Below are 23712 nucleotides of genomic sequence, written 5' to 3'. Positions count from 1 at the left end.
GGGCAGTCCCTATACTCGCGTTGGATTACGCCACATTCGACAGTCACGATGATTGCTCTCGCCACTGAAAAGGAAGGGTTATGCATGACGATCGCATCCACACCACTTTCGAGTCATATTGGCCAAATCTCGCATTCTATCCAACCGCCACATTTCAAGATTATACAAGTGGAATGATCTTTTTAAGCGATCTCATGGCCGCGATGCTCGTCCTGTGACGAGCCACCAGATCCAGTAGTCTTCGTCAACGGTGCGATACCGCCAACAACGCTGTCTGTCACGAAGTGGTCCTGAGACTCGAGGGAGAGATCCTCAAGAGTACGGTTCTGTTATCGACCCAAAAAAGTGGCGTCAGCGGATGGTGGCACTTTCGGTCCTAAATGAGTTTTCTTTCGCTGGCCTCATTCGGCTCTTCCATCCCCCCTTCCCTCTTCTTCGTCTGCGTCCTCGCTTATCTCCACAGTTCGGAAAGAAAGCTCACCTTGGTCTCGGGTAGGAGCAGTGTTGAGAACACACCGGTCAACATGAAGAGGGCGAAAATCTCGAGGATGTGAGGAAGGAATTGGTTTTTGCCTCCAATATTGATCAATCTCGAAAATCCAACTTGAGCGACGATAGCGCCGAGCTTGCCTGAGGCAGCAGAAATACCGTGACCGGTACTTCGGTAACGTGTTGGGAAGACTTCTCCGGGGATAATGAATCTATCAACGTGATGATGTTAGAAGAAGCTAGGAGAGCACGGGAATGGCGGGCGAGGCAAAAAAAGAAAAAAAGAGAAGGAATATTTCCAAGGGGGGGTGGATCTCCACTCACGTTGTGCAGTTGGGACCGAAATTCTGGAAGAAGTTTGCCATGCAGTACAGGAAGACGAAAGCCTTCTGTTGGTCCGAGCATTGTAGAGGTCAGCTACGTACGATTGAAAGGTGAAACAGTGAAAAAGGGCGAGGAAGAGCAGAAGGAGGACTAACCGATCCCGAGCTTGTGGCAAGCATCTTGTGATACCCAAAACCCATGCAGACGAAGATGATGGTGAGCAAGGAGAATCCCATGAGCTGAATAGGTTTTCGTCCCCATGAATCGACCAAGAAGAAGGTAGCGTAGTATCCGGGCTGAAAGGGGAAATAGATGGGGTCAGCAAAATGAACGTCATGGCTTCTCGGCTACATCACGACACGGCGACACCGCGCCTCGTCTATCAGAAACACTCACTATCAGACCGCCCACAGCTAGTACGATGTTACCGACACCTGCATTGTACAAAGTTTGGTATATGTTTTCTTGCTTGGTGGGAAGCTTGGTAGTGGATCCGAAACCGATGGTGGTGAGAATGATAGCAGAGTTCAGACCGAGACCGTAGAAGGCAATATCGAGGGCAAACCAAGACCAAGAAGTACCGAGGAGGATCTTGAAGTTCTGCCATTGACCAAAGTACTCGACGAAGTCAGCCCAGGTGGCCTTGGGAACTTCGGCACGTTCAACGTTTCGGAGAGGGTCAACGACGTAGGTACCGGTGGTGAGGTAGGTGTCGACATCGGAAGATGCTTGCTTGATGTTTCGCTCGACATCCATGGTGTATCGAGGGGTCTCGGGGAGAGTGAGACGGAAGTAAAGAGCAATAGCAGCGGGAACACAACCGATACCGATTATGAGACGCCATGCACGGTCGACAGCCGCCAAGTCGTTAAGCGGCTGTCTGTGGATGGCCCCCTTGGAGGCGGCAATGACAATGACGGAGACGATCGCAGAGGTGACTGGCAGAAAATCAGTATTGGTCCAGACGTGACTGGGGTTTCCGGGACCTGCAACTCACAGTTACCCCAACCTTGAGAGGCGAAGACAGCAGTCATCATTCGACCTCTGATCTTTCGTGCGGCGAATTCCGAGGTGATCACGGCGGACACGGGGTAATCACCACCGATTCCAACACCCATGATAAACCTCCACATGATCAAGACGGCGTAGAAGTTGACCGAAGCGGCATGACCAGTGACGGTCTGACCGAGGGTACCGACGATGATGATCATCTGTGGAAAGCGTGGGAATGAGCATTCAGGCTGGAGATTAAGTTAAGCAAGAAGATGAGTGACTCACCAGCTCGATACCGTACATCCTCTTTCGACCGACGTGGTCTGCCAAGAAACCGAACAAGAGTTGACCGAAGAAAGTACCGATGGAATGGGCGACCTTGATACCGAGATCTTGGTTGGCAGTACTGGACCCGCCGTTGTGGTAGACGTAACCGATCATGGTGGCGGCGATGGAGATGGAGAAGATGTCGTAGGCATCGGTGAAGAATCCAACACCTGAGCCAACCCGATGAGCACCCCAGCTGGAACCGTGTTGAGGGACGGTCAGGCTTACCAGCAACGAGACACGCCTTGGCGTGGAACCATGAGAACTTCGCCTCATCGATTTCAGCGAGCGCTGCACGTCGCCTCTCCCCGGCCGAGATGGCCACATTGGCGTGAGCCTTTTCAGCGTCGAAGCTAGCCATCTTATGGACACTGTATCAAACAGTCTATGATCTTATTGAGTGGTGGAAAAAATGATCGAACAGGATAAAAGGAATCGATTGGAGCGAGACACCCACCTAGATATATCGTTGGGAGATCGAATTTCTGGAGCCTGTGAAGGCTGGAGACTCCCACAGGTGAACAAAAAATTACGGAGTAGGATGCATCAGGGGCCGGGTCCTACATTCAGTTCGTGAGAGCACGTTCTTAGCTGATCCCAAATAGAGCCTCCACCACAACAGGAGATGTGACCAGAGGAGTGTGCCTCTGCTCCGTACTCTTTGTAGAGTAGAGTAAAGTAAAGTACAAAAAGTGTGAGAATACTACTCCTGAGGGCCCCCTACTTCGTCCTCCTCTTCCTAGCATCCTGTCGAGGCGCCTGAGCGACGATTGTGATCCCCGTGCATCGAAGTCAAACGTGTTGCATCTTCACTTCTGCCTGCTCCACAGATCGTGATAGAGACTTATTGGGTCGGAGGAAAGAGAAGTTTCGTGGCCAACTCCCACCACATGAGAATATCGCACGTTCGTGAAATGTGCCGGATCGACAAAAGATTCCCAATCCCGTTCCTGACCTGATATACCATTCGAGGATGACCATCAGCTGCAAGCATTCACCATGCCGAGACTGTTCCAAGAATAGAACAAGAAGTCCTTGGTACGCAGTGGGATACCAGAAAAAGATTTGGAGTTCTCGGCATGAATTCAATCCACCAAACATCTCATTCGCTCGTCTTGACGCACGTTCCAGAAGTCTTTCGCCACAAAACCCGATCACATAATCGTACTGTCTTCTCAGCACGCCCTTGGAGATGGACATCGGGATTCCGTGATTGGCGATATGCTCTCAAATGCAGTTACAAGATGTGTGATCATGCAATGGTGTACAAGGTCTCTCCTGGCAGGAGTCTGCGCTCCATGTCAAGCATGTACTCGCGAGTTTCAAAGTTGCAGCTACCTCTCCGCGATATCGAGCCGGGCATTCCGCGAGTTGCATATCCGAACATTAAATGTCCCTCAACTTTACGACAACCAGTCAGTTCCTGCCTGTCCTGCGTCATCCTACTCTCTAATCTCAATTTCAGAACCACAGTCGCCAGCAGAGGGACTCGAACCTATCTTCTTCTAGTACCCCTATGAGGGGCAGGGAACGATGGCGCATTTGACGTGGAACCGATGTTGGAGAGTCTACACCGCTGACTGATTGCTATGAGAAGATACCTTTAGGTCTGTGAGAGTCGAAGGTTCAGTCCCTAGTGCATCAAATGATACCCTCTTACGGGGCTCTTGACGATTCTCTATCCGTGGTGGTAGCGGGCTTCCGAAAGCGTCAACTGCTGTAGGCATGCATAGATTTGTACTGAATAGGTTTGTACTGACTTCCACGTCTATGATCAATGCTGGACCGTGTCAGCCGACCCGAGCTACTAGCCGTCATCACCAACAACTTCTACAACATAGCCACACCCGCCAGGCCGATCAATGATCCAACCAATCCCCAGCCTATGACCTCCTTCTGAGCCATAGCGGCACTACTAGCCGCACCGGAGGCAGCTGAGCCAGATGCAGAAGCCGAAGTAGCAGCGCTGCTGGTAGCGCTAGATCCGGAAGAGGACGTTGCTGAAGCTGAGGGCAGGGCGGAAGATGAGGAAGTGGCGTTGGTATGGGCCGCATCGCTAGTACATGTTTCGTTGGACGGGACATTGTAGCCTTCGATCAAGACTAGGTCGGTACATTGGTAGAGAGCACCGTCACCCTGTAATTGTCCATCGTGTCAGCTTGTCAGGCCGTTTTCTCACCATACAGCCGTCCTTCAACAACGATCAGAGATACGGATGGATCACTCACACCATCAAATTGGACCTGCAAAGTGACCAATGATCCATTGGAAAGACCAACATTCAGACCGCCCAGATCGACATTGAAGCACGAATCTCCCTCGGCGACTTGGAAGATAGGTGTCGCGAGTGGTATAGAAGTACCGTTGCTGGTAGTGTTGAAATCGCCAAAGGATGTGGGGTTCTCGCTGGTCGAGATGAAGGCGACGACGGTAGCGAGGGGATGATGAGAGTCGATATGGACTAAATGGACATTGGCAAGATCAGTCAAGGATCTTGACATGTACGTTTGTCGGCGGTATTGTGTCTCTCCCACTGGACTTACTTGGACCTTGGCCAAGAGGGAATGGTTGTCGAGTCTCGACGGAAGAGAATCCACCGCAGAACTGAAATTGGAAGGTCGTCAGGTATTCTCCCTGATATATAGCAGCTTGCGATCGTTCCTACTCACCTGGGGCTCGTTTTCGTCGTCGAACCCTCTAGAAGTCTATATCGGGCCGCGACATCAGTCACAGCTCAAATCAACGCCTCTTGAGATACTCACCGGGTAGTCGAGGGTGAAATGGGCGAGAGCGGTGGAGGCCAGAGCCGAGGCGACGAGAAGAGATTTGACAGTGAACATGGCGTGGTGTCGAGGTTGAAGGTGGAAGGGAGGTAGACCAATTGGGACGCGTCAAGGGCTGTGAGGTGAATGAGGTCAAGAACCTCGAGGACAATCTGCGATATCAAACGCAGTATCAAAGAACGGTACATCAAAGGACGACCGTCTGGGCTGACTGGAAATTCTTGCTGGATCCGTCACTGATTGGCCGGGTGATCGGTGCCTGACATGCTTAAATGGCCTCAACGACCGCGGCATTTTTTTATCAGATGAGATATTTGAGATTTGGGATGCGTCAGTTCCTCGATTGGAAGATAAGATAGCAGACCCCCAGAGAGGCATAGCTCAGTCGTCTTACTGTTGCTGACCGGTAAACGCGCTCACCAGACGTAACAGGAAGGTATGCAGAAGGCAGATCTGGGGTCGAAGTGAATGAGGGGCATAGTTCCGTGACTACATATCGAGCCAGGCCAGATAAGATAGAGGGTATAGAGCGGGGCTCAACATGTCCGTTTTCGCTTCCTTTATAGAGGCATCCAAAAATCAAGGGAGGGACGAGCGTCCCGTATGGCTTGCAATCTACTCACGACATCTCACCGTCGAGCGCGCCTGGAATCTGTGCAGCTTGGTGCTAGAGGTCGCTCGGTACAGGATCGTTCCTTTCCCGGACGCAGGATGAGCATGTGCAAAACGCAACGAGTACGTGACGTAGTCTGGCATATGTACGTCGACAAGGCGGGACTCCCGATGGATACCCGCACAACGCACAACGGAGCGGGGCAGAGTACGTTCTTCCTATTCCAGATCGCTATAGCCAAGGAGCAAGGAAAGAACATTGGTTCACGTCATCAGGTGAAGGACCAAACCGAACATGGTACACCTATATAAAGATATCAAAAAGGGGCTATCAATTAAATTTTGTCTGCGTGTGGGTATAAACCGAGGTGTGGCACCAAACAACCCCCTGGTTTCACTTTCGGTTTGCGCTAGCGGAGTGGCTGTGAACAGGATCCCCAGCCCTGTTTCCGTAATCAGCAAGATCCAAGAAGTATGCAACAAGGCCTCCCGGTCTTACGCGCTAAACTGGGTTCGTCTTCCGGCGTTGGAACCGCAGCGGTGTCATATGCAAGATACCCTTGAAGGTTAATTGTACGTGATATCGAGCCAAGTTATGCGTTCAAGGGGGGGAAAACGGCGAAGATTGGCCCAGAGCGAGAGAGGTTTTTAAAGCGATAGGTTTCTGACCCTCCCGCACGACTTTGGCTACAGTAGTGGGAATTTTTTAAAATAAATAGATAAATAGATAAATAGAATATGGGGTCAGAGCAGAGTGAGGCGAGCTATTGGACAGGGGCAAACATGTATATGTCTGGGTTGCTTTTGTGGTCGAAATCTCCGTCCTGCTTGAGGTCCGAGAATGAGGGCCCAGGTCACCGTATGGTGTGTCGGTGTTGTTTCTAGATTTAGGTACTTGCCTCATTTAGTGAGACATGACAGCGTAATGAACAAAATACTAATGAATCATAATCATAATGATATATCGGATCCTGATAGGTGGGTGGTGGGAGTCACACTTTTCCTAAATACTTGCCCCATCCATTCGAACATATCAATCTTTCACATCTCTCTCTCACTTTCCACTCTTTCTCCTTCATCTTCGACCGTTGTTCATCTTCTCACATTCCGTCCATAGAGCACATATCACTTTTTGATTAAGATTTGCCTCAAGGTGCGCTCCGATCGCAGCACAACTGCGACGTGTCACGGTGGACGAGCGATATACGAAAAGACCGACCTGGGTGCATTGATCACACTCACTCGTCCATTCGACTTTGTCTCAGCAAACCTCATCATTACATCGAAAGTCCGTTTTACACAAGCTTCGTCTTCTGATCGTTCCCACACACGGACCACGCTCCATTCCTCAAGATCCACTACGGTCGCAGTCTCGACACGTTTTTGCACCCGAGCCATCACAACAGACGAGACAGGAGTAGATCAGACTTTCGGAGTAGCTTCTTCCATAGCTGAAACGGAGAAACATCTTCCACACTTGTCATCGCTAGCGCATTCAGTACAAATCAAGATCGATCCGAAGGACAATCAGCATAAACAAGCTTGCTGTATCGATCTATAGAAGACAAGGGCAAGCAGAGAATTCGTCCACGTTTCCATCTATATCTTTTGGACAATCAATCTTCAATCTTCAGTCGATCGACAAACAAACATACAAGAGTCCTCATCTTCGAACCACATAGACAACCCGTATCACACACGCCCCCACGGCGTTCGACATCGCACAGAATGATCACATTACCACCTACGATACAACGACTCATCTTCATCTTCATCCTCGCCACTCCTCTTCTTTCTCTGGCTGCTCCTGCTGCCGCCGCTGCCGCGCCAGCTGCCGAACCTCCTTCCAAATTGCAGCCTCGTGCACCTGCACCGTCTCGTCGAATGGGAGCAACCAAGCGATCGAAAAAGATCGAACCGTTGAAGAAGAAGGATTACTCGTCTTTCCTCTGTCCTGGCGGTTCCGTCGCCTGTCCTATTCCTCCTCCGACATTGGAGCTGATCACACCTGAATCAGCGGCCTCACTACAGGGAAGTCTCAACTCGTTGGCGGACTGGTTCAAGGTCGGATTCGAGTGCGTCGAGTTGGACACTGAATTGAACTCTTGCGGTGGTTGTTTGGCTCTCGGTGTAGGGTGAGCAGAAGGATCTTTCCTTACTGTTGTTGACCTCCTACTGACTTGATCATTCATATCACAGCCAAGACTGCTCAACGATCGTCAATGCTAGGGCTACCGGTTGTGAATCTGGCCAATGTCGAGTTTATTCTTGTTTCGAGGGTTATGTTGTTTCTCCCGATAGGACAACGTGTGTCAAGAAGGGAACCGCTACGCCTGCGACACCGATTACCGCCATCGTTTCCGATTCAGAAGCCGGTCACGACGACCAGATCATACTGGGGAAAAGATAGAGCAAGTTGTTGCGACTTTCGGCCGGATTTCACCCCATTAGACAACCTAGAAGCAGACAAACATTCGGACTGTATCAAGTATTGGAGGCTATACCTCATCATCCCTTCTTCCCGCCCTCAAATCTTAGACATTCATATATAACACTTCACGGACAGTTCCTTCTCTCTGGTCATACGGATTTGTTGTATATAATGGGAGGGTTATCCCACGCTTCGGCAGTAATCAATAACATATTGGACATTCCTTATCTCGGTTTCTTTGGTTCCATTTAGACGGTCCTCTTCTGCCTCTGCTATTGTTGGTAGATATCCTTCTCCGGCATGTAGCAGACAGCCAATAGACATAAACGAAGATACAGGAGAGTCCACATATCCATAACGTGCAAGACGCAAGTCAAAAGATCATCACATACTGGTTACAAAGCATAAGTCGACTGGCCGATGCGATCGGATTTGCAGCGCGACGATCATTGATTTCCAGTTTCCAATTGATTTTGTTGATCAAGTTATTCTCCTATCAACCCTTTACCCCCTTGTTAAGTTCTTCCCTCCACCATCTCACTCCTTTGGTGTCGTATTCGAAAGGAAGGAAGCATGACAGGTTCGGAACCCAAAATCGAGTATGTCATCTTTGACATGGATGGTCTTCTCGGTGAGTTCAGAACCTACTATTATCACCGTACGTCTTGAAGAATCCAACGCTGATCGAATGGTCCTCTACGCCCTCCCACAGTGTAAGCTACTGCCCCTCTTGAATTGGCAAGGCGAGGTGGACTGACATATGGAATCCTTGTATTGCTCAGTGATACCGAGGTACGCAACTAACTGAGCCCCTATAATGACCGAATCAGCTGAACGAGTGTCATTCCACGACAACCAGAGGATCTATACCCAAGTGACCAGTATGTCGCTTCCTCCCAACTCCATCGTATCGGGGTTGCTATCTTCCTTTGCCCTCGCGTGCACGAACTATCTCAGACTGACGAACCGTTTGTCGTCTCTCAGATGAAATACTGGGACGTTATGGATGTAAGATGACATGGGATATCAAGGCTGGTGTGATGGGCAAGAGTGAGTCACTCGATGCTGCCCACCATAGGTCGGATCCAGCTTATAGTGAAGTCCGGACTGATGACATCTATACATCTTCTGCATCTGCTTTGTCCATCAGCCCAGAGAATCGCCGCAGAGTATATCCTCTCTCATTTCCCCACTGTACGAGAACAACTTTCCACCGACGCATATATCCAGATGGGCAACGAACGGCGTGAAGAGCTATGGGGTAAAGTGGAACCGATGAGAGGTGCTGCGGCTCTAGTCAAAGGTCTGGTGAGTCATCATAGTATAAGTTGGTGCGAGACGTGCCGAGAGCCGAAGTGAAGCTGACTGCTGATTTGATGTTAGCATGCTGCTGGGATCCCAATCGCTCTCGCAACTGGCTCGTCGTTGGCAAATCTGGAATTGAAGACTGTATGTCACTTTGTGTCTCTGTCCATCCTCTATTCCTGTGACTATGGTACAGACTGGTCGCGCTCGAATGATCTTCTGTTGACAAACTCTCGCATCGCTCAGTCTCACCTGCCAGAGATGTTCTCTCTCTTTCCCGAAACGTCCATTCTCACTGCCGACTCTCCCGAAGTCAAACCTGGTAGAGGGAAGCCTTATCCCGACATCTTCCTGGCTGCAGCCCACAGTCTAGGTCAGTCTTCGTCCTCACTTATTTACCTTTCGCGTTCCTCCTCTGCCTTCTCCTTTGCCCTGAAACCATTCGGCCCCGCCGGACAGTTGACCTTACCTTATTTTGATCGGTTGGCGCTACACACAGGTCGAGACGTCGGTACAGCAGAGAGTTGTACACCCGCCCAGAAGGCTGAGAGGGAACGAGGTATCGTCTTCGAAGATGCTAGACCGGGCGTCAACGCCGGTGTAGCAGCAGGAATGAACGGTGAGTCGACGTCTTGCGCGATGGGTGCTTCGTATCAGGACCCTCCCTTGCCATGGATGAGACCCGGTCTGACCAAATCACGAGAACAGTCATCTGGGTTCCTGATCCAGAACTCCTCGCTCTTAATCCAGGAGAGAATTACGGAGCCAAGAGAGTCCTCACTCATCTTGAAGAGTGGGATCCGACAGAATGGGGTCTACCACCTTTACCAGGATTCAACGTGAGAGCCCTTGCATCGTCTCACCGCCCTGTCCATTTCGCTGACAATCATATACAGGATCGACAGCAATAACATGAAAGACCGATGCATATCTTCATACATCTCGAGCCAAACACTTGGACTTGACTTCTTCCTCACATTCTCTTACCTACAACAACGCCTTATGTCCTCGACTAAGCCTCGAAACCCCTAAGACCATCGACGATCCTCCAGATTCCCCAAGCTCCTGGATCGGGCACTTCCCTCTTTTTGAGGTCTTCCTGATTGACATAAGCACCTCGGCCGGCTTTCGCCACGAGCTCCTTCGTCTTCTCAGCAGCGGCCAGTGCATCTTCAGCTGCGCTACTGAGCCCTTTTGAAGGGAGAGACTTGATGAATGTCTCGAGGGGGTCGACAAGAGTCCGTGAAGGGGGTCGAGCTCGCGTGTCTGAAATGCGAGTCAGCTTTGTCATGGTGACTGGGAGAGCATAACTTACACTTGTAAAGAGTGGTAAGAGCTTCGCCGGCAGCTTTGCTCCATACTTCAGGGGTAGTGGAGGTGGCTCCAGATGTAGCCGCATCTCTCAAACCTGTACCCAAACCCGCGAAGAATATACTGTGGACCACATTCAGCTATCAGCTACATTTGAATCTGGAGGACAGATGTGTTGGCACTGACGAGTAGAGAGCGCCGGACGTTCCGCCCATATCTTCCTCCACGATCTCGGCAATGACACCGACGTCCTCTATGACATTTTGACCTTTGATCTTGCCACTTTTGATAGCCTTGAGAATACCTTTCGCTCCAGCTTCCAGTGTCAGACCAGCATCGCCATCGCCGGCAATCTGATCTTGTTCTGTGAGTTCGGGTTCTGCCGCGATCAAAGCTTTGGAAGCTCGAGTGATTGCAGCGAGGAAATCCTTCGAATCGGTGGCTGAGAAAGACCGACATCCGATAAGTCAACCCATCGATCTGACCGTGCGACGCGTGCGACGCGGATTACTCACGCCTGAGATCGACCTCTTTGCCCTTCTTGGCTACAACAGCCTCTTCAGCCTTTGCGCCAACAACCCCGGGCTCCTTGTTGCTAGTCCACTTCCATCCCGGGGCACTGGCGGGAGCGTCGAGATACTCCAGGATCTGAGAGGCAGAGTAAGGTGCCGAGGAGTCGGACTTGGAAGGGAGAAGGAGGAGCGTGAGTGAGAATCCAGGCATGTTGAGAGAGGTCATGTATGTTCCCGAGAAAACTCGTCGGACGGCAATCTTTTTGCTCTGAAGCCATTTGACGGCTACACGACAGAGACACATCAGTAGTGTTTCGTACAGTGTATGAACCGGGCCCGACTTACCTTCATTGGTGATACCGCCCAGCTCAAGCTCGCTGATTGCTCCCAAGTCGTTCACCAGCAGAACGACCTCATCCGAGCCGTCATTCTTGAATGGAACATAGGATCTCTCAGAGTCCGTTGTGTCCGTGATCGTGGCAAGGATGTGGTCGACGAGTTCGGCGACGGTCGTGAGCTCGAGTTTGGACGTTCCAGGTTCGTTGTGGATACCCATACCCTATGCGACGATCAGCGTCTAGATATAGAAGACGGAGAAGGAAGCGATTACATACCAGCTCAAGCTGGTTGGCTTCGAGATGTGACTCCCCAGGTCTTGTCCCGGGGACATGACAGTGGTCGAGACCTGCGCCGAGTGTGCCGAGTCGTGAACAGACGTATTTGCCGAGATCCTCCACCGCATCCAGATCTGCACCAGTATCAGAAAGAGCGGAAGCGATCTTGTAGACCAAGATAGTTCCTGCGAGACCTCTGCGAGCGATCCGAACACTCAGCTCCATTCTCCAGTCTTACAGCGCTAGCGAAACGCGATAGTTGTCTCCGACTCACCGTCTCCCAACGATAGTGCCTTGCTCTCTTGTGACAGCGACATCGTCGCCCACCAACAAGACCCTGACATCACCCGGTTTCCCCGCGGATCTATGTTGTTCCGCCGCCAAACCGAAATGCAACGCATCTCCCGTATAATTCATGACGACGATCAACGCCCCTTTCTCGCCCGTGACGAGCTCCACGCCCCTTCTGACCTGAGCGACATTTGGAGAAGCGAAGATATTACCGCATACTGCGGCGTCGAGGAGGCCGGGACCAACGAAACCGGCATGGGCAGGCTCGTGTCCCGAGCCACCACCGGAAAGAAGGGCGACTCGAGCTTTGGTTGGTGGTGTGTAGATGACTTTGATTGACGTACAAAGGAAGGGAAGTCTTGTCAGCTTGATTGACTGACTAATCGGAGTAGACTGAGCGGAGACCCACCTCGTTGACCCTCATCGAACTTGATGGTAGGGTTCAGAGTGACCAGACCCTTGAGCGAGTCGACGACGAGCGTTTGAGGAGTATTGAGCAGGTGTTTGTCTGTCCATTTTCTTGTCAGCTCAAGACCGCAGCCCCAGAAGTCAGCCCCTCACTCACGTCCTGAAGCCATTTCAGATGTCCTTCGCACTGCCTGCCAATTTACGTCGATGCTACAAGAGAAGTGATCAAGTACAAGACAAAGTAAGTAGATCTCGACTCTCCGACAGACGAGAAGATGCATATGGCGAAGGATGCCTGCTATGACTCCGAAAGTCAACAGGCCGAAACGGGGCCGGTCCCGTTCGCTTACCGGCAAAACCCGGATGGATATTATCACTCCGGCAACTCTCCATTATTACGCCATCATTTTCATCATGCTGATTTGATACATGCGACGAATATATATAGCTTTATGTCTTTGTGCAAGGTCTTCGCCTATGGTGATCTACAATGGTGTCCTGACCGTACACGCTGTGACGATTGGATGATAATATGTACGTGAGTGATGTTGCACATGGTGAAGAGCAAATGCTAAAAGGGCCTAACGGATTATAATGATGGTATGAATTGTAATGCTCTGACGGGGCAATGAGACAACGATTGCTAGATCACTGCTGATTGTCCCCCTCCACTGATGCCGCGCCAAAGGCGAATGTGAATCGATTGTCGTCACCAGCTGAAGCCAAGGAATTGTTGCTGCCCATTCGAGCCATTGAAGTCACAGGTCTTGTACCGAGATTCCCGTCGGGAACGGACAAGGCTCCAGACAAGGGTGGCGGGATCTTGTGCATTGAGAAGGTGGAGTGAATCGGTGCAGTCCTCGGTCGACTCCTCGGTCTGCCATCGTCCGGCACATAGGGCAGCCCGAGCCCAAGAGCGTCGAGGGAAGGAAGTGATGGCCGTTGGAATGCAGCCTCACGATCGTCCCCAACTGCGTGTAGCTTCTGTCTGCTTCGTGACGGCAATACCTCGTCTTCTTCTGACGTGGTGGCGGAGATTCGACGACCGGTCGCTTGAAATTGTCGCCAGAGATCCGGTGTGTCTACATCAACGCCGCTCCTAGACGCCGGCGGAGAGGGCAGCTGAGACGATGACATAGAATGGAAGGATTGAATGGGTGGTAGGACATTGATGTATGGCGCTGATTCATGAGGCGGCGGTGAGGGAAAGACGAACGAGATTGACTGCGATTGGCCAGGGTGATCGGGTGGGAGCAGGATTGGCTTCACATCCGTAGCGACGCCTGTGATGGCGTGTATGATAGGCGATGCGTGACTGCTTGGGGATTTGGATCGGCCTGTCCGTCTCTTGTGTCCACCAAGCATGGGTTCGCTGATATCGATATTGCCTTCGTGCATGTAGAGTCCTCGGCGAGAACTGCGATGTCGTTTCTTCTCTTTGGTGACGGACGCATCAGCAGACGCAACAGCGTCGGCTCGTTCAGCGATGGACACAGAAGTGACGATCACTGGGACCGGTGGACAGACGAGCATTTTCGATTGAGAACGCCTAGCGTGTTTGACAACTATCGTAGCTCGAAGCTGGTACGAGATGGATACAAGTTCGCTGTGATGTGTTTCACCGATGTCCCACTTGCCTTTCCGTCGAGGCAGTGAGATGGACATTGCGCACCAATGGTTGCCACCATTGCCCGGAATGACGTCGGTACAAGTCACCTCTGATATCTTGTCGCGGACGACGGAGAGATGTGACGGGTCTGGCTCGCTTTGATGCATAGATGGATCAGATGGGATACGTTGGAGTGGGGGACGAGGGGAGGTACTGCGGCGGAAGAGGGATGAGATCTTGTTTGGGGGCGAAGGGGTGGAAGATCGGCTCGGCGACGGGTCTTTGAATGAGTCGCGTGATAATCTGGCCTCAGTAGACTCGATAGTACGCTCGAGCACCACCGTGACCTTCTTGACCGTGGTGGCTGCATCGATGGGCCTTGCCTGTAGTGCGACAGTGAAGGTGTCGGTTGGACCGTATGCACCATGTGGGGCGTTGAGGAACAATTCGGTGGCGTAGACATCCGCGCCCACAACGCGAGCCGTCGGAGGAGAGATCGGTGATAACGTAGGGGTTCGATGGTTGAGCAAGTCCAAGGCGAAAGCCTTTGTCATGCTGTTCCCAACGTAAGGTATCGGCTTGTGATCGATGACCAATTCCATCCTCCAGACGACCTTGTATTCCCTAATACACATGGAGCTCCTCGCCTGCAACGCCGCGTCGACCGGAATAGACATCTTGAACGATGTCTGCCAGTCTCCCAAGTCGACGTACTCCTGTCCCGGCGTGGGCGAGTGGAGCACCTGTGACTGTTCCCATAACAGATGGTCGTGACCTCCCTTGAGCGTGCGATATTCGGTACATCTCACTCTCAGAGAGACGGCCTTGACCTGCAAAGGATCGCATTCCCGTGGCAGTTTTGTGATGGCGCTACCTTGGATCACAACGGATGTCACACCGAGATGTCCTGTATGGGAATGTCAGTGATGTGGGCATTCCGTTGGGTCGCGCGCGCCCGAAATAATACATACCGGAGTGAGGAAAAACCCGGCCACCAGCATTACCTTGCTTGGGAACGAGGTAGAGTTCGAGCATACCGCGAATGCGATGTCATATCACCACATTGGCGTTTTGTTCGAGGAAGAAGGATGATATTACAAGGATCGATCAAACGGAACAAAAGTGCGTTCGTCCAGTTGACTGCCTTTTTTTTTGTGGATTGCCTGAGGCTGTCGAAAGCCTATCTTACTTTCGACCAAACGCAAATCGTGGGACTGATTCAGACAAAGAACGTAAGGGACTAGACTGATTTCAGAGGCGGGCCGAGGTTGGTTTATCGGTAGGTCACTGGATATGAATGACCGATCCAGCGCACTCGACGGGTGGTGGAGATGAAGTGGGAGTAGACGAGACTAAAAGAGTGTGAAGTGTGTTATTACAAAAGAATAAGACGGTGTATTAGACCCGAAAAGAGACCAGGCAAGCACTAGAGACTAGTCGCTACCACTGGCGCTAAACAGTCACCACCAACCGCACCAACTCGTACAGAACGATAATCGTCGATCACCCCCTGAGTTCGGAGAAATTCCCCAAAACGGTTAGATCTATTGTAATCTAAAACTGGGCTAGTCCATCACCTTTTTTGAACTCGGAGGCCAACAGCGCCAACAGACACAGCGCCAACAGACACAGCGCCAACACCAGGGATAGGAGGGAAATGCGTAATCAGCCGTTTGGGTTGTGACTGATCTGGTTGGTCTTCTTTTTTTCGTGCTTTATGAGTGGTGTTGAAGACTCGAGATTGATCTTGAAGTATATGCTGTGGAAGGGCCAGGGGAAGGCGGGTTTGTCGCTCGATAGGGCTTATATATAGATATCAATTGCTTGTGACAGGGGAGGGTTACCCGCAATTGACATGTCACCCGGATCACAGCAGATGTTCGTGTGGATATGACCTCGATCGCTAACAGCATGGGTCATTTCTGGCTTTTTTTCGACTGTAAGAATAAATAGAAGCAGGGTCCCGGAACGCCAAGGAACCGCTTCAGTGGCTTTTTCCCTCCTTCAAGGTACACGCCCCGTGTTCTCCTCTGATTGTCATTTCAAGTACGACCCCAGGGCTGGGATCGACAGACATCACACATACACACCCCCACCTATAACGACGAACAGAGTTCACTGAACTTTAATCCCACAGACCGAGAATACAAAAAAATCAAAACGACGCTAACCTCATTCAAAGAAATCAAGCATCGCTCCCGACAATCACGGCGGAACACATGTGCAAAGAAGATATGCATGCGCTTGCTCTCGCCTCGAATGGTGGGCGTTCCTGTATGTGCCCACACTTACATTCCGTCGATCAATGGTCTCACCCTGTGGGAGTACGAACGAGACATATGACAGGAAGTTATATCTCGGTCGGGCCAAAAGTTCACACGAGTACCGTCATCCTATGATGTGACGCGCGAAGAGATAGATGATCTCAAGAGTGAATCCGCTCGAAAGACCAGATAGATCCTGGGATACGAGAATTGTCGCAATTGTTCGTTTCCACCAACCGGGCGTCTGTCCCTTTTAAAGTCTAGGCACCTGGATGTGACACACTCACACTCCCTTGAGACAAGATGAATCGACGGAGGATGGGTGGTCCGACCTTCCGGCTGGACGTATGCACTCCATACACGCAACGTACGACGAGATATGACACGCCAATCAGCTGGCCAAACTCGTCGAGGTCGATCATCACTGGTTCAGTCGTGCACACTTTCGATCCGTGATGGACGGAACGAATGGATGCAGTGCGCAGAATCTTGTCTTCTTGGTGGATTGGGTGGGAAAAGAACATGAACTTAGGCACACACCGAGGCGCCGCCGCCACTGACACGGATGATGCATTTCGATGATTTTACGTCGATACGCGGTGGGTGGGCTGGTCAGGTCCCGAATTCCAACCTATATAGATGAGCAGGACGGATTCGGACGCGTCAATGGACGCGCCTTGCTAATGTTCGTTCGACTCTGTAATTCCCACATCATCGGCAAACGGACAGTGTCATCTACTTATATTGGAACCTGGTGGCTAACGATTGGATGCGGCAACATGCGAAATGCGGTTATACCGAAGTATCTTCTATGCCTGATCATGATTTGAACAGAGGGCTTGATGGGGGTATTGGCACGGTCCTGTTCCTGCGCATCACTTGGTGTCTGATCCTTAGTATCCTGACGCTTCGAGCATCGATCAAAACAACGACCTGACGATCTGACTGACATACAATCATATCCAATGAGCCATCCGGCGCGTGTCTGAGTCGGTTAGCAAGAGGGGGGAAATGGAATGTGCCACAAATACGGATTGATGTGTCATTTTGCCGAATCGCGTCATGTCTCCTCAATCACCGTATCATCCGCTCACTCATCCCCGCTGAATCAGCTCCCTCTCCTGTATTGTTGCTATTCCGACTTTTTGATTTCGATTCATGCTTCCTGATCATCAGTGATCAAAAGTACTTTCTGGTGAGTTCGAGCTCTCTTTTGTCGCGCATGAAAGATATGAGTCAGCATAGATGTCGATCCGAGGTATAAAAGGCTTCGGGACTTGTTGTTTGAGTGGATTGTCTTCCCAGAAATCCAAATCAATCGTTCATCGCAGCTATTGCCGCTCCTATCTTATCTTCTTACAAATCACGATCGACGTGAGGTACCATTACTAACCCGAAGTACCATCGACAGCTTCTCGTCCATCGCTTGCATAAGTATCAACCACAATGGTCAAGGCTATCGAATCATACGACGAGTTCAAGTCTCTCGTGAGTACTCTCTGTTTCGCTTCATTCAGTTGCCTCAATCACTTATCCATCTTCATCATTGTGGGATTGAACTAACTATTACCAATCAGATCGCTGGCTCTGAGCCCGTTGTTGTCGACTACTGGGCCACATGGTGCGGTCCCTGTAAGATGATCTCCCCTCACTTCGCCAAGCTCGAGGCCAAGTTCCCCGGCGTCAAATTCGTCAAGGTTGACATTGAGGAGCAAGAGGATATCGCCAAGGAGGTTGGGATCAAGGCCATGCCTACTTTCATCGCTTACAAGGATGGAAAGCCCATCGACACCGTCACTGGTGCTGTCCCCGCCAAGCTCAACGTGAGTAATCTGCGTGATCTCTGTGATGATATCGCAGTTATGCTGACAAACGATTCCCCTTTCTTTGACCATCTTACATCCTGTTATTCTGCTCGTCTTGCGCTCTTATCACAAACCCACATGGCCCTACCCTCTCCCATCCACTGTCTGCTCCTTTCCAACTCGCGATCGGTTACCATCGAATAACAGGCCCTGCTCGAAAAGGTCGCTAAATAAACATTTGTAATATCGCATGATTGCTTCAGCTATGCATGTATAGAAGTGTGACAGTGCTCGTCGTTGTACTCGTGAGAGGCGAACGTACTGGGCCATCTCGTTCCACCTTCCGTGGTTGCAGGCGCCTGAGAAACCAGTGGATATTATCTTGTATACGATCTACTTGACCATCCCTTTCTGTCACCTTTCCGCACTCCGCTCCACATCAAGCACCACTCCCTTCCTGCTTACTCACTCTAGTCGTCAGCCACCTCTCGAACTTTCCTAGTCCGTAATGGAAACAGCACCAAAAAAGAGAAAAGTGAACGAACTACAGCACTCGGGATTCCCAAGTCGTCCCCGACCTTGGTACTAACCGAGCGATATCAAGCTTGATTTCTCTAAGCGAACGGGAAGAGATATTTTCTTGATTCTATGGCCGTAGATGGGAGGGAGCTCGAACATCCAGGCATATAAGGTCAAACGTCATGTTTTGAGGTGTGAGCAGAAGGTGTGTCAGACGTCAAGGATGTAGCTTGTTTCCAACTTGTCAAGGATGTCAGGGTAGGGCGTCACCTAGATGATTCAGTTCAACCTGCACGGTAAGATGCACAACCAAGGGAAAGCCAATCCAAGAGAGATCGGCCGAAAGAGAGATGCCGAGACAGAGAAACCTGAGCATACCGAAGAAGCACGAGTGATCCTGTCAATCAGATGCCCCATATGGATTGGATAAAGGTTTCCACCAGAACATGAATGCGCGTCTTTCGTGTTGGAATGAGTGTATGTATGTGTGACGTTTGGGCTCGTCTGATTATCCTTAAGCCATCCAATTTTTATACGACCCATAGCTTGCTTCGTCCTCGAGTTGTCGTTCGGTCACCGCTCACCATTCCAGTATTGGTTGCTATGCAGTATGGTTTTACTCCCACGCCCGGGGTCCACGGGCCCACCCATAACCCCCACGTTGAGTACGTATCCATGCCGATATTTCGGTCATCATCTGAATCGTCCGAATTGGATTGAACGGCGACTCGTTGCATTCCATTACGGCCCGAGAAAAGCAAATCAAGAGATTGGGAACGAGAGGACGAGATTGGGAACGAGAAGACGAGGTTGGGAACGAGAAGAAGAGATTGGGAACGTCAAGACGAGATTGGGTACGTGGAGACAGAGTTGGGAACGCGGGAAGACGAGATTAATCGTCATTCAAGCAGATTGGGAATCGTGTACCGTGTCATGACCTTCTCAAGCATGAGTCTAAATCAGATTGAGTAACATGATGTTCCATCACACGGTGCGAGCGAGCCAGATAAGAAATTGGGAACGACAAGTACGAGATCACTCGTCATTCAAACACATTGGGAATCGCAGATGATATGATATACACGATGAGATTGGGAATCTCGGTCCCGATCGGAGCCACCACATTTCGACAAGTCAGGACGCCATCAAACTTCCTGCTGCGTAATACAAGGGTTCCACTCGGAACATCACACGTTTGTGACAGCGACGTCGTCCCGTGGGAGACCAGTGGAGCACACCCCCCATGGGGATTGCAAGACACGCCCGATGAGCCTCGTCAGAGCCAACAACGCCTGCCTTCACTTGTATGTCCATTTTCTTCGCTGTTCAGTTTCTACACCTGCCAAAAACCGATAAGATAAGGTCTCAACAGGGAAGGTCGACAGTACTGGGCAGAGATCCGGGACCGGGCCGTTCAAAGAGAATTGACTTGGGTATTCACTTGAAAGTGTACCCACCCAACCACCCACGAGCGATGTGATGGGGGGCCGGAGCTGATCGGAGGTGGGGATCGCAAAGGGATTGGGAATATGCCTAAAATAAATTTCATACAATCGGGGTCTTTACTTGCAATCCCAATGACCCGGGGCCGGGGCGCGGGCCGAACAGCGGGCCGTACGTCATCACCACAATAATAAGGTAAGGTCAATAGGGAAAGTCCGCAGTCTAGCATCAAATGCTCCTCTGTTTTTTTTTTCTCTTTACTCCTTCGGTATTGTATTTTCCAATCCTTTTGAACGGTCCAGCAGAGAGCAGTGAGTCACATTGCTTCCGACTCACCCACTACAAGTACCCATCCACATCCACAGACCTTGGAGAGAAGCCACCGCTGCACATATATCCACCTCTCGCCACTGCCTTCATCTGGACACCAGATCCATAGCGGTCCCTTCTGGTCGAAAACGACCACTCATCGGGTCGACACCAAGAAACCAAGTAGAAACTAGTGAGATCGCCCACGCGGTTTGCGAGTTCTATTTCCTGCTCGAATTTCCGACTTTTTATCCTTTGTCTTTCTCTTTTTCAACACCGCATCGTTCAGCAAGACCATTGCTGAAAAGCATCTTGGTTGACCGAGAAGAAAGGATCGATTGACTGGTACGACCGTGTCAAGCGAGCACGTTTGTGGTCACCTTCGATAAGGCGCGACCTGATCGTTTTCAACACGGCAAAATTACCGACATTCCGCATTCTTTAAATCTCTAGTAATACCATCAACATGTTCAGAGCTCAGTCGCTCAGGCCTAGTCGAAGGGCTCTCGCCATCGCCACTACAACCGTCGCAGTCGGTTCTACCTACCTCTACTTCCGTCCTTCCCCTGTCTACCTCGATTCAGAAACCACCCTTCAGGCCAAGAAGCGTCCTGGTCCATTATGGTCACCCCCCTCTCGAGCTCAAATGCTCGAACATCTCCGAACTTCGGGCACCTATGTTCACCGTACTCTTGAGGGCGGACCAGAACCTGGACCTGTCCTCAGGAAGGACGAGGGAGAGAAGGAGGGTGACGATGTGTTCGATCTCTTGATCGTCGGTGGTGGTGCCACTGGTGCGGGAACTGCCCTCGACGCCGCTAGCAGGGGTTTGAAGGTCGCTTGTGTGGAACGAGATGACTTTGCGAGCGGTACTTCGTCCAAGTCTACCAAGCTGGTCCACGGAGGTGTGAGATATCTGCAGAAAGCCATCTTCGAGCTTGACTACGGCGAGTCTTCGCATCTTTGCGCACCATCTGACGAGACTGACACCATCCTTTAGAGCAATGGAAGCTAGTTAAGGAGGCTCTCCGAGAACGTCGTATCTTCCTCGAGACCGCTCCCCATCTTAGTGCCATGCTTCCGTGAGTGATCGCCGTCATCAACACTCGTAACAAGCTCATGGAGCCTACAGCATCTTACTTCCTATCTACACCTGGTGGCAACTCCCTTACTACTACGCTGGTTGTAAGCTCTACGATTTCCTTGCCGGTAAGGAGAATATGGAAAGCGCGTACTGGATGGGCAAAGGAAAGGCAATGGAGGCTTTCCCCATGTTGAAGAGCGATGGTCTCGTTGGTGGTGTCGTGTACTATGATGGTGAGTCAAACGTTGCAGGCCTTATGTGACACAACTGAACCCCTGTCCAGGACAACATAACGACTCTCGAATGAACATATCCCTCGTCATGACTGCTGTCCAGCACGGTGCTATCATGGCCAACCACGTTGAGGTGACAGCTCTCCACAAGAAGCCCGATCCTTCTCGGGGTGGCGAGTTGAGAATATGTGGCGCGTCCCTCAAGGACAAGCTGACTGGTGAAGAGTGGGATGTTCGATGTCGGGTGAGTCATTTGTGTCGAGGTCGTAGAGCTATGCTAAATCAGCTCTAGGGTGTCATCAACGCCACCGGTCCTTTCAGTGATGGTCTCAGAAAGCTCGATGAGCCTACCACTCAAGAGATCGTTGCTCCTAGTGCTGGTGTTCACATTACTCTCCCCGTGAGCTATCAAGGCATGCCTTGCGTGCACTGCAGCTAACAGCACGCAGAACTACTACGGTCCCAAGACCATGGGTCTTCTCGACCCTGCTACGTCCGACGGTCGTGTCATCTTCTTCCTGCCATGGCAAGGCAACGTCATCGCCGGTACCACCGACTCTCCCACCACCGTTTCTCAGAACCCTATTCCCGAGGAGAAGGAGATCCAATGGATCCTTGACGAGGTGCGAAATTACCTCTCCCCTGATGTCAAGGTTCGACGAGGAGATGTCCTTTCCGCTTGGTCCGGTATCCGACCCTTGGTCAGAGATCCCGCCGCTAAGAACACTCAGAGTTTGGTACGAAACCACATGATCAACACCAGCAAAGGTGGTCTTTTGACCATCGCCGGTGGTAAATGGACCACTTATCGGGCCATGGCCGAGGAGACTGTCGACGCGGCTATCAAAGAATTTGGTCTCGTTGCTACTGGCAGGTCTCAGACCGACCACATCAAACTTGTTGGAGGTCACGGTTGGACTAAGACCATGTACATCAAGCTTATCCAACAGTTCGGCCTTGAGACTGAGGTCGCCAAGCATCTCGCTGAGTCGTATGGTGACCAGGCATGGGCCGTCGCTGCCATGGCTAAGCCTACCGGCGAGTAGATTCTGCCTCAATCGATGACATGCGTTGACTGTCTGACATACAGGTTACTCTTGGCCCCTCCACGGTATCCGATTATCCCCTCTCTATCCCTACATCGAGGCTGAGGCTCGTTACGCTTGTCGACGAGAGTACGCCATGAATGCTGTCGATTTCGTTGCTCGTCGAACCCGTCTCTCTTTCCTCAACGTCCAGGCTACCCTCGAATCTCTCCCTCGCGTCATTGACATCATGGGTGAGGAGCTCGGCTGGGACAAGGGTCGAAAGGAGAAGGAGTTTGTGGACGCCGTTGAATTCCTGAAGTCTATGGGTCTCCCCAAGGTTAGCAATCTCCCTGAGCAAGACAAGCAAGTCATGAAGCAAGACCGGAAGCTAATCAACGAATTCACCCAGCAAACCAAACTTACTCTCAAGGACATGATCAAGACCAAGGGTGACATCGGCCCTCTTGGTCTTGCCAAGACGGAGGAGGCCGAGCTTTATGCTCGTGCTCAGTTCACCCCTGATGAAGTTACTCATCTCCGAAACCAGTTCGAGCGATTCGACTTTGTGAGCCTCGTCTCTGTTCAGGCCGCGTACCATGAAGGATTGCACTAATGCTTGGTACTGCAGGATCACGACCAAAAGATCACTCGGGCTGACTTGATTCACGCCATGACTGAGATGGGTTACAATGCTTCGATCGAGGCTGCCGACAGCATTCTGCGAGAGGTGGACTTTGGTAAGAAGGGAGAGATCGGTTTCCAAGAGTATCTCGATGTGAGTGTATGCCGTTAACTGCTGGTACTTTGATTCGGTAATGCTGACCAGTGGTATATCAGATTGCCGCCGGTATGAAGGAGCTCAAACTAGAATCTGCCTTCACCCATTTGGCTCAACTCGACTCTTCCAGAGAGATGGGCGACAAAGCTCAAATTGGACCACATGCCGATGACGACAGTAGTCAAAGAACGACGAGGAGAAAGATCCCCGTCGAGAGGAGCGGTGGTGGTACATAAGCGA

At 51.1% G+C, this 23712-nt stretch overlaps 8 protein-coding genes and 1 non-coding gene across 9 annotated transcripts; 4 read left to right on the top strand and 5 right to left on the bottom strand.

The window, feature by feature from the left end:
* Window positions 1–182: 182 nt before the first annotated feature.
* On the bottom strand, window positions 183–2494 carry IAR55_000972 (phosphate:H+ symporter; the record flags this gene model as incomplete). Its single annotated transcript, XM_066944102.1, has 8 exons — window positions 183–326; window positions 482–701; window positions 814–878; window positions 969–1109; window positions 1210–1751; window positions 1811–2024; window positions 2092–2303; window positions 2362–2494. 8 exons carry the CDS (start codon window positions 2492–2494, stop codon window positions 183–185), a joined length of 1671 nt encoding a protein of 556 aa, XP_066805303.1.
* A 1469-nt stretch (window positions 2495–3963) lies between these two features.
* On the bottom strand, window positions 3964–4973 carry IAR55_000971 (uncharacterized protein; the record flags this gene model as incomplete). The annotated part of the gene is made up of 5 exons (XM_066944101.1): window positions 3964–4269; window positions 4362–4594; window positions 4677–4737; window positions 4803–4838; window positions 4896–4973. 5 exons carry the CDS (start codon window positions 4971–4973, stop codon window positions 3964–3966), a joined length of 714 nt encoding a protein of 237 aa, XP_066805302.1.
* A 2283-nt stretch (window positions 4974–7256) lies between these two features.
* IAR55_000970 (uncharacterized protein) lies at window positions 7257–7938 on the top strand (the record flags this gene model as incomplete). The annotated part of the gene is made up of 2 exons (XM_066944100.1): window positions 7257–7663; window positions 7728–7938. 2 exons carry the CDS (start codon window positions 7257–7259, stop codon window positions 7936–7938), a joined length of 618 nt encoding a protein of 205 aa, XP_066805301.1.
* Window positions 7939–8972: 1034 nt separating this feature from the next.
* On the top strand, window positions 8973–10175 carry IAR55_000969 (uncharacterized protein; the record flags this gene model as incomplete). The annotated part of the gene is made up of 7 exons (XM_066944099.1): window positions 8973–9009; window positions 9110–9267; window positions 9343–9408; window positions 9511–9637; window positions 9764–9883; window positions 9973–10103; window positions 10161–10175. 7 exons carry the CDS (start codon window positions 8973–8975, stop codon window positions 10173–10175), a joined length of 654 nt encoding a protein of 217 aa, XP_066805300.1.
* A 101-nt stretch (window positions 10176–10276) lies between these two features.
* Window positions 10277–12570, bottom strand: IAR55_000968 (dihydroxyacetone kinase; the record flags this gene model as incomplete). The annotated part of the gene is made up of 9 exons (XM_066944098.1): window positions 10277–10530; window positions 10580–10698; window positions 10762–11017; window positions 11091–11372; window positions 11433–11646; window positions 11702–11897; window positions 11976–12321; window positions 12402–12500; window positions 12558–12570. 9 exons carry the CDS (start codon window positions 12568–12570, stop codon window positions 10277–10279), a joined length of 1779 nt encoding a protein of 592 aa, XP_066805299.1.
* Window positions 12571–13048: 478 nt separating this feature from the next.
* IAR55_000967 (uncharacterized protein) lies at window positions 13049–15044 on the bottom strand (the record flags this gene model as incomplete). Its single annotated transcript, XM_066944097.1, has 2 exons — window positions 13049–14916; window positions 14981–15044. 2 exons carry the CDS (start codon window positions 15042–15044, stop codon window positions 13049–13051), a joined length of 1932 nt encoding a protein of 643 aa, XP_066805298.1.
* Window positions 15045–17719: 2675 nt separating this feature from the next.
* IAR55_000966 (thioredoxin) lies at window positions 17720–18312 on the top strand (the record flags this gene model as incomplete). Its single annotated transcript, XM_066944096.1, has 3 exons — window positions 17720–17761; window positions 17851–18096; window positions 18286–18312. 3 exons carry the CDS (start codon window positions 17720–17722, stop codon window positions 18310–18312), a joined length of 315 nt encoding a protein of 104 aa, XP_066805297.1.
* Window positions 18313–18620: 308 nt separating this feature from the next.
* Window positions 18621–18735, bottom strand: IAR55_000965. The gene has a single exon (XR_010824791.1). It is a non-coding gene; the product is annotated as a 5S ribosomal RNA (ribosomal RNA).
* A 2080-nt stretch (window positions 18736–20815) lies between these two features.
* Window positions 20816–23708, top strand: IAR55_000964 (uncharacterized protein; the record flags this gene model as incomplete). Its single annotated transcript, XM_066944095.1, has 10 exons — window positions 20816–21296; window positions 21350–21431; window positions 21482–21666; window positions 21717–21910; window positions 21959–22066; window positions 22116–22704; window positions 22757–23031; window positions 23104–23259; window positions 23323–23469; window positions 23532–23708. 10 exons carry the CDS (start codon window positions 20816–20818, stop codon window positions 23706–23708), a joined length of 2394 nt encoding a protein of 797 aa, XP_066805296.1.
* Between the last annotated feature and the right edge of the window lie 4 nt (window positions 23709–23712).

Source organism: Kwoniella newhampshirensis, chromosome 2, assembly GCF_039105145.1.
Source record: "Kwoniella newhampshirensis strain CBS 13917 chromosome 2, whole genome shotgun sequence".
NCBI lineage: Eukaryota > Fungi > Basidiomycota > Tremellomycetes > Tremellales > Cryptococcaceae > Kwoniella > Kwoniella newhampshirensis.
Note: the sequence above shows the minus strand (reverse complement) of the source record. Positions and strands in the feature narration are given on the sequence as shown.